Source organism: Olea europaea, chromosome 10, assembly GCF_002742605.1.
Source record: "Olea europaea var. sylvestris chromosome 10, O_europaea_v1, whole genome shotgun sequence".
In the NCBI taxonomy this organism is placed as follows: Eukaryota; Viridiplantae; Streptophyta; class Magnoliopsida; order Lamiales; family Oleaceae; genus Olea; species Olea europaea.
In genome coordinates, this window is record NC_036246.1 from 16897369 (window position 1) to 16907098 (window position 9730).

Sequence of the window (9730 nt, forward strand, 5' to 3'; positions counted from 1 at the left end):
AAATAAATAAGGAAATAGGACATATTGAAAAATGATAAGCATTTCTTATCATCTAATATTAAACAAGAACAAAAAACACGTGTACTTATTGCTCCGTTATTTTGCAATGATATTATCCAGTGATCATATGAAAGAACATCAGGTCAAATATATGCCATGACTTACCCTAATCAGTGGGGGAGCACTGAGAGGAGAACCATCAGTTCCTCGACAAAGAACACTGGCAAGATCAAAGCGGAACCCGTCCACGTGATACTCAAGGACCCTTCAGTCATTTTAATAGAAAAGGCAGCAATTCAGGAAAGAGATATATATTTAATAAAATGAATGCAAAAAAATATATACAAGTCAAAGCATTGCACAGAACATCAAATGAATCTCTATGAAAGAGTGTAAGTAAATATTCATCAGGAAATAAAATTTTATGCACAACCATATGATGAAACAAAAATGTAATTCAGGGACAAACAAATTAATAGCTAGCAATCCGTAAAATTTCACTTATGTTCCTACCACTTAAAAACCAAATAAGAGAATGAAGCGCATGATAGATAGTTCACACTACAAAGGAAAAATAGTCAATTTTAGCTCGAGTGGTTTGTAGGGGGAACCTCCATTTGACCACCCATAAATGATGAATCAGCGATCAATTAAAATATTTCATATGATCAAATTTTAATATCTGCCCATTTAACCATCAATAAATGATGGATCACCAATCAATTAACTAATTTAAATTATCATATTTTAATAAATACTTGGACAAATGCACGAGTATGTCAAAGGTGTGTTAACCAATTTATCTAAGGACTTAAGTTCTTAGAGAGAACAACATGTATATCATTTAAATATTGTCTTTCAGATGCCCCATCACATGTATGCCGGGTTCATCCTTTCCATTCAAATCCTGAAGCATGCACAAGATCCATAATTAGGTGGTGGCGAGACTTGATCAACATGCAGAGACTCCCATGCTGTGATTTTCATGAGGGAAACTGGGACGATAAAATTTATTACAGCTTGAGGACAAAAGCAAGTGAATAATTTTGATGACATGCATGTCTTTCGTTCAGTTTATTAGAAAAGAATACCCTGCATAGCCATGAGAAATATATAACCAAAGATTAAAAGGATTAGAATGTACCAGTGCCTCAAGCTGTCAAGTATCAGTTCCATAACAACGGGATGGTTACAATTCAATGTATTTCCTGGATATTGGTGCAAATTTGCATATGAGGAACTATATATATACCTCATAATAATGATGGGAGATTAAACACTAAAAAAGGACTTTATACCACGTAGCATGACAATTGTTTGACACTTACAGTATAAAACCAGAATTAGTTCATGGTAAAGCATTGGGAACAACCTCTATTTCCCTCTCAGTCTTTTAATCACATTTAATGGGCCAGATCAGATATTTAGAGTTCAAATTTTGAGTGATGTTATTCATCACCGATTGTAATGACTACCAATCTAGGTGGCAGTAGGCCCTGATTCATTGTCCTTCTGATGCATTTTAATGCACTGACCAATGTATCAAGGGGTCATCACCTAGATTGGTGATCATCAAAGCCAGTGATGAATAGTAGTATTCTCAAAATTTATACCACGTATCAAAAGAGTTCCACAGAAGTATCAAATCCAGATAATTAAAAAAAAAAAAAATGGTGATACACAAAAAGAAAGTTGAAGATAGTTTTCATTAAATGCAATTTCTTATGGATTTAGAACAAATGCTAATGACTCGTAACACTCTCGTGACTAGTACCAATAAAGAAGAGTAGAAAGGTGATCCAGAAAATACCACATCCCGAGAAGTTCAGCAACTGGGCATTGTTATCTAAATCTACGATGTAATAAACCTGCAAATAGTTTAAGAGTTAATTAAGTGGTGAAATTATCTCATATTCCACTTCGTAATAATTCTTACAACTTGGGAACAAATTTCTACGAGTCTAGTATACTACATTGCTTTTGCTTTTGCTTTTGCTTTTGCACTCTATTTCATGTTGTTATTGCAATCGATAATATAGGATTAGCAATTAATCAAGGACCATATTCTTTAATTGGAAAAATTATATACATAACCAATTAAGGCTAAGAAACATGAAGGCTATTATTTTGACCCCATTTCATAGCGCTTTATTATCTTGCATGATTTGGTTCACAAAAATGCATAATTCTCTATCTTATTTTTTATTATTGATCGTGTAAATTTTATAAATTCTTTTCATTTTCAAAGTCCCATATCATGCTAATTGGAATTTAAGAACCTCTAAAAAGATTCAACGTTAGGGAATATCTAAGTTGAGATTTTGCAGTGGGGAGAAAGGATGTAATGTGAAGTCGTGAAAGTGGATGATTTGATATCAGAAGATGAGAAAAAGCAAGACAGACACATAAGTTGTAAATGATTGTATTTCTAACAGATGATAAGCAGTGTGGGTTATTAGGTTGTAAAGATAATGTTGAAGACTAAGTAAATAAGTTTGTCTACTCTCAAGCGGCTTAAAGTTTTATATGAGACAATTCAATATGGTATTAAAGTAAGCAAATATCCTAATTTGGATTACCCTTTACCCAATCAGAGAAATTTTGAACATCTCAACCCCTTGAATGCAAGTGAGGGGTGTGCTTAAGACATAATATAGATAAATAAGTTTGTCTCATGTCAGATAGCTTAAATTTTTAGATGAGATAGTTCAGTAAATAGGATGCGAGTTTCACTAACGGGATGGCACAACGACAAAAACTCATTGATCATATGGTTATTAACAAGTGACATATTAGTGAAACACAGAAAACACCTACAAGAAACCAAAAATGTAACTGGTGTTTTAAAATTTGAGAACGATAGTAAAGGAAAAAGTAAAGAGACGTGGAAAGTGAGCTAACTTATGGAAACTTGGTCAGTAAAGACTATATAAAAGTTTGCTTCTGGTTAAGACTCCTCCAGGTTTCTTTCCCAATCACTAGGAATTAATAAATTTGGGAGATCATGAGTGAAACAATAAACATGCCTATACTTGTCCCTCATAATAAAAGAAAACAAGTGAATAACAAATTCTTTTCTTTGTACACCACAGCACTCCTTTAATTGGCGGAGGAGAGGGGGAAGGGGGAAGACAAGGGGGCTGTGAAAGGTTTTTCTTTGCTTCATTGAGAAGCTTTGTATCTAAAAAGATTGTAAGTACTGAAAACAATGTGACTACAAAAAGGCTAAACTGCAAAGTCCAAGGAGGATGACCAATACAAGATTCCTTACGATACCAAAAGCTTACGCAACTTCACTTCTGGTCCAACTTAAAAAGTTGGTAAACATATGCGGCCAATGCAGACCATGTTTTATTAACTATTTCACATATTCTTTGAGAAAATGAATATCAACAGAATGATCATTTTTTTGTGAAACAAGAATTCTCAGTTTTTAAATTTTATAACCACATTGTTCAAGATCTCTAGAAAGCTGCATTACAAAATTCCAAAAATTCAAAGAGTGCAAAGTGTGATTCTTGTAACGTGTATTTTTCAACAGAAAACTAAGTCAAAATAACATATAATTCACGCTCATCTTAGATAATTATCAAAGAAAATGTGGGCATGTCAATGAGTTCTATGACTTTGATAGATTGCCTATTTACATACTGAGTGATTACGTAATATCAAAAAAGAAGTAACAGTGTCAAGTCATGATACAGTAACTGGGAAATTTATTTAATATAGTATATGATTAAGCAATNTTCATTTCATATATAACAAGATCTTTCTGCAAAACCAGGATTAAAGATACGACGGTCAAGAATTAAAAATACACCTGTAAAAACTGAAGGAAAAGCACCCAAGAAGTTTTAATTATATAGCTAAAAGATAGCATGGAAGTACTTAATGATATTGGACAAAAAAATCAAAACGAATTGCACGAAAAATAGGGATAACAATTATCTGATGTTGATAAACAGCTGTTTTAAGCATAGATAAAATATGCATACACCCACACCCACCCAGCCCACCAAAGGCGACTCCAATACATTTTTTCAGTGTGTGCAGCCATTTGCTAAGTCAAAAAAATTTTCATTTACGGCAAGAAAACTATGTTATGCCTATATCTTGTTAATTAATGGAGTAGTTGTCAACCTTCATCTCTAAATGGTTCCGCCCACCACAAGTAGAGGTTTCAGATGTATTCCAAAATGGGAACATAAATAATCCAAAAAACCAGTAGCTTGACAAGAAAAGTAAGTAATATTTCACATGGCACAAGTCAAGATAGTGCCTCTTAAACAATTCAAGTTAATTTACCTCAGGGATGTTAGGAAGCATGTAGTTTTCTCCCCAGTCAAATGGCAAGCTATCGAAATCATAAGTCCCCAAAAATTGAGACATCTTATCTCTGACATCACCAAAAATCCGGCGCCCTTCAATGAGCTTTGCATAAGGATCGAGTAGAATCATGCCGTTATCAAAGCGATGTCCCTGATGCCAATCATGTGGACCATCGATGCGATAACCATAGAGGACATTTCTACGAGGTAAATCCTATTACAACAGAAATTCCATATCGATTTGCAACATAGATAAGCAAACAGAAAAATGCATAACACCAACACTACTAAAAGATAGATATAAAAAATAAATAAATAAATAAAAGATTCAGAACTAAACCCACTAACATTAGAACCAAATATACATTAAATCAAAGTCATTATAAATGTGATTTTCTCTTGTTTTATCAGGAAGTTATATAAAAAACTGACCTACCAGAAGTATTCAGTATTGTATTCGTGATTCCAAGAGAAAGAACAACTTTAAACATTGGATTAAATAGTGACTTGGTAACTGAACGCGCTTATAGAGGATCTAGATCTAAATGGGGGGAAATGAGAAAGGAAGAGTCTTGGTGTTAGACCTCTTCACACACATACCGTCAATGATAACACTCTTCCTATCTCAGTCGTTGGTAATATATCACCAAATTTGTTTAATGATTTAGTATCTCCTAAATTATCAACTAATCTTACATCTATTCATCAACTTGTTGATAACAATTGCACTTGTTTTTCTTCTTCAGGTTTTCTTGTGTCACATGTCCGATAGGACAATTGTGAGGGGCATATGGAGAGACATCTAATCAAATATCGCACAAAATGGTCCAGAACAGAAAATTATGTTCTGATAAATATTTAATCAAGATTGAAAAGAACACACACAAAGAATTGGCTGAGATAAGTAATAATACAAATTCATTCATTCACAAGCACTGAAAGATAAAATCATTGCACAGAAAACAATATTACCTCAACACATAGGTGCCATATGTCTCCTGTTTTATTCACTTGTGGATCCAGTGTTAATTCAATCATCTCTTGATGTGTGTTATGCACTTCCCTGAAGGTACATCAACGAATCAAAAACTAGTACTTCAATGGTATGTAATTCAATGAAGATATATACTGTAACGCCAAAAATAAAGGAATAAATGACATTTCAAATAATGTGATTATTTCCATCATGATATGATTTCTGAAGAAAGAAAAACTGTGATATACTTCAGTCAAAATACAGAAACCAATATCACTTAAAACTTATTCAGGAAAAAGAAAGAAATAAAATAAAATAAAAATAGACAACGAAGAAGAAGTGTAAAGTCTATTTACTATAAATTTGTAAATGGTAGAATTAGGCAGGAAGACAAACATAACCAGTAAAAATGGAAATGTGTCTCGTGAAGCAAATTGATTCTTTACTCATGACTATCATAAGAATTTGATTCCAACCTCTCAGAAAGACTCAAGCAAAGTGTTACTGAAGTGGCATTTTGGGAAAAAATTGCAAAATTGATACCATCTTCAACCTCGGATACTCCTAATGGATGTGCCTGACCTGGGAAAACTTTCAGTGATGGCATAGTTTCCAACATTTGAGAAATTTCTTCCTAGAATAAGAACAAGTATACAAAGAAAAGGTGAGTACCAATCTATCGGCCAAACAAAAGCACTTTAATATGTTCACATATAAATCAGGTAAAACATAGGGGCATCAGACTCTAAAGCAATGAGACGCTATTCTAAAAGACAGTTCTACACTGACAAACATTATTAAGATACCTAAGAATTCAATTTATTATCCATTGACAGAAAGAAATGTGTGAAAAACAGAAAAACTAATATATTTGATATTAGACATATGCTGGCTACTTACATATAATTAGGTCAAGATATTTATGACTATTCAGGGAAAAATTATATTATTCACTATTCAGGTTTTAGTAAATTGCATTGAACTTCCCCCAGGAATTATACGCATCCATTAGTTCTTCCAAGGCCTTTCTTTCATAATGATCAAATTTTCTTCCCATTTAAAGATTGTATAAAATTATAAATTTAATCTGGCTAAAAATGCCTTTGCTTAGACCCATAAAAAATTTATAGGGCACGTATTTGGTCTTAAAAAGGCCAAGACTCCTGGTTAATCCACTCTTAGGCAAGCATTTAAGAGGCTAAATAAAAATCGAAACGTTTCGTCATTGTTTATTCAATCTATCATCCAGGAATAAGTCCTCCTCCAGATATGAAATTTTAGACCTCTTCTGTACATGAACAGTTTTAGAGTGAATCTCAGACAAAAAACCATGTAAAAGCAAGAATGAACCAATTCCAACCAAACAGCAGATAAGGAATACATCAAGGCACAAATATCTCAAATAGGAGTGATATCAAAAAATGTAAGATGGCTTCACACAAGCTGACCATTCGAGAATGGTTCCATAGCAGGTCCTTATATAAGGATACTTAGTGAGATTTTCTGCCGGCTCCTTTTGCACCCTGTTTGAAGAAACAGAAAGGAGGCTAGAAGGGAGGAAAGCTTCTTTCTTCACACTGAGTGCTGGTTTAAGAACCTTTGGGTTTGTCGAGTATCCCTCTTCTTTATGTAAGCATTATTTCTTGTGGTTTTGACCACCAAATAGGAGTGATATCAAAAAATGTAAGATGGCTTCACACAAGCTGACCATTTGAGAATGGTTCCATAGCAGGTCCTTATAAGGATACTTGAGTGAGATTTTCTGCCGGCTCCTTTTGCACCCTGTTTGAAGAAACAGAAAGGAGGCTAGAAGGGAGGAAAGCTTCTTTCTTGACACTGAGTGCTGGTTTAAGAACCTTTGGGTTTGTCGAGTATCCCTCTTCTTTATGTAAGCATTATTTCTTGTGGTTTTGACCAGTGTGAAGAAAGAATCTTTTACAATTAAACATGGTAACTACACCAGGAAATTGTTTGCACAATTCTTCTAAACTTAACTTTATAATTTTAAAAGTGACTCTCCATCTTCGATCCATTTCTTTGTAACGGTATCTAAAGAGTTGACAATGATATTATTGCAGTCTTTAATGTTCCATAAAATTATGCCTATTCACTTCAACACAATCATAAGATTGGAAGTCTGCATAATTCTAGAATTAACATGTTCATTGTTAAGATACTACTCCAATCCTTGTACCTTTTTCTTCTAGGAAATGTAAGTTCCCATCAAGTTTAACAGCTTTTTCTCTTATGGGACCTCAACAGTTGAGTATTAGTGGCTTGTTACCAAGGAACAGAGCTAGCAAGTGCTTCCTCCTGATGAGTAATATTATATGCACACAACATGACGAAACAGATCTTTCAAAATATGTTTCTGCACGTGCTAGAGCTTGAAATATCTGGAGAAAAATGTTTGCTACTGATTTTACATGAGATTGATCCTCTCCCTAGAGTGTTCCATATCAGTTTTTGAACTTTTTCTCACCTTCAAAAAAAAAATAAAAAATTTGAAAACCTTTCAGAAATTTTTTTTGAGCATTTTCTCTTATTTTTGACGACGACGTGCAGACTATGTATGGATGAGCATGTACACAGGTATATACGTACACCACATATTGCCGACATAGTATTCTTCCAAAGCAATAACTTATGATTCATTGATTACTAAGGAAAAAGTAAAAACTTTAAATCAATTAATAGGAAATTCTGTACTATTATCCCTGTTGGACCTCATACTTGTGCTAGCTTTATGATGCATAACCCCAATAAAATTGACTAGCATAGCACGCTCAATGGCTTTTTTCCAAATTAATAAACATTAGCTGCAAAAACATAATTATCTACATTTTTCAGCCAACATTAAAAGCTGGTAAATGGCTTTCATATTGGATGTCCCAAACATAAAAGAAAATTGGATTCATAAGTTTCTTCAAATCAATCCTTAGTGCATGTTCAATCACCCAATCTCATAATTTATAGTGTGACATGAGCATTAACCAGCATAATTTGTACAATCTTGAATGTCTCTTATTTTAACAAATGGACGCTATATCACTTTTCTTTAGGCAAATTTGATAACTTTTTAATGGACTTTGCTGTATGTACAGAAAATCAGTACATACAGCATGACAGAAAGCTACACGGCATCCTGTCATTGGGCAATGCCCAATGAACGCACTATTGGCAGCCAATGCAGTTCTGCCAACACTGCATCTTGCAAAATCTCTTTTTAATCATCAAACATCTTTCGAATCATGCATATTTTAAAAAGAATTCCAACTAGCATAGAATGCTAATGTATATATAATAATCAAACCATTAGAATGACCAAAATTGAGAATTTTTCAACAACCAAAGCTGAGAAACGATGATATCACCAGAATTTTCAAGACAATATAGAGTCACATGAACCGGGGTATATAAATAAAACTACCTCTTCTACAGTAACGCTCTGTTCTCGGGCTTGGCGAGCATACACACTAAGATTTCTCCGGTTACTGCTACCAGATGCTTGTCCCACCTATACCGTTAGTTTAAATGACATCATCATCACCCAACACATAGCAATTTCAACATGAACCATCAAAAAAGTCAAAACAAAAGGAAAAGGCAGCTCACTTTGCTGATTAATTTCTGCCTGGCAAATAAAGCTCTTTCACGTGAGTTTAGTCTGTGAAGCAAATATACAGACAAAAATCTATAAAAAATGGAAAATATATAACTAAACCAGTATAATCTTTAATTAAAGCAGAATAGTGAATCAATTACCCAAAAATTGGTGGCAATCGAGAAGGATTGAAATTGGTAAAAAGAGAAGAACCCAGTACCATATTTGTGATCAACATAATCGTAGTGCTAATTTAAGATGAAGAAAGAGAAATGGGCATGAAATGCAGAGAAGCATGCTCTATATTAATATCTTCAGCGTGATAAGACAGTTGAGTTGAGAGGCAGCAAGTGTAATTGTCACGAGACATTGGAAATTGGAATCGCCCTTTTGATTAAACCTTTTTGTATTCAGATATTTGGATTCGAGAGCGGCGTAGAAGCAGAGTCATTTTCTGACTACCCACGCGTTAGATGATGATCTTGTCTAATTATTGGTAGAATCATTATCTTTGTACAAACTAAGCTTTTGATTTCCATTTTAAAATGAAATATACTATTGTTATCTATCACATGGAGCCACTAAATTAAATTAGAATCCGTAACAGCTATATTTTTTATTCTCGTTCTTCCAAAAAATAAAAAACAAACGGGGGGCTAAATTGATCAACTTCGTATGTATTGACAATATTTGGATCAATTATTTAAAAAATAGTTTTTCAAATCGATAGCCTAAATTTTACCAATACTTAATTTCTAAATTTTGTATAAGTAGATTAATTGCCTCCGTTAAGCCCCTATTTGGCCTCCATTTTTTTCAAAT

At 33.6% G+C, this 9730-nt stretch overlaps 1 protein-coding gene across 1 annotated transcript in view; it reads right to left on the reverse strand.

Annotated features, from left to right (window-relative positions):
* LOC111400353 (isoamylase 3, chloroplastic) overlaps nt 1-9394 on the reverse strand; it is a 20905-nt gene extending 11511 nt beyond the window's left edge. Inside the window, 13 exon segments of the mRNA XM_023027768.1 lie at nt 128-265; nt 1145-1208; nt 1811-1888; nt 2280-2481; nt 2738-2813; nt 3091-3230; nt 3743-3772; nt 4306-4542; nt 5301-5391; nt 5781-5938; nt 8735-8821; nt 8920-8971; nt 9070-9394. Coding sequence (XP_022883536.1) covers nt 128-265; nt 1145-1208; nt 1811-1888; nt 2280-2481; nt 2738-2813; nt 3091-3230; nt 3743-3772; nt 4306-4542; nt 5301-5391; nt 5781-5938; nt 8735-8821; nt 8920-8971; nt 9070-9146 — 1430 coding nt within the window. The 5' untranslated portion in view covers nt 9147-9394.
* Nucleotides 9395-9730: the final 336 nt, after the last annotated feature.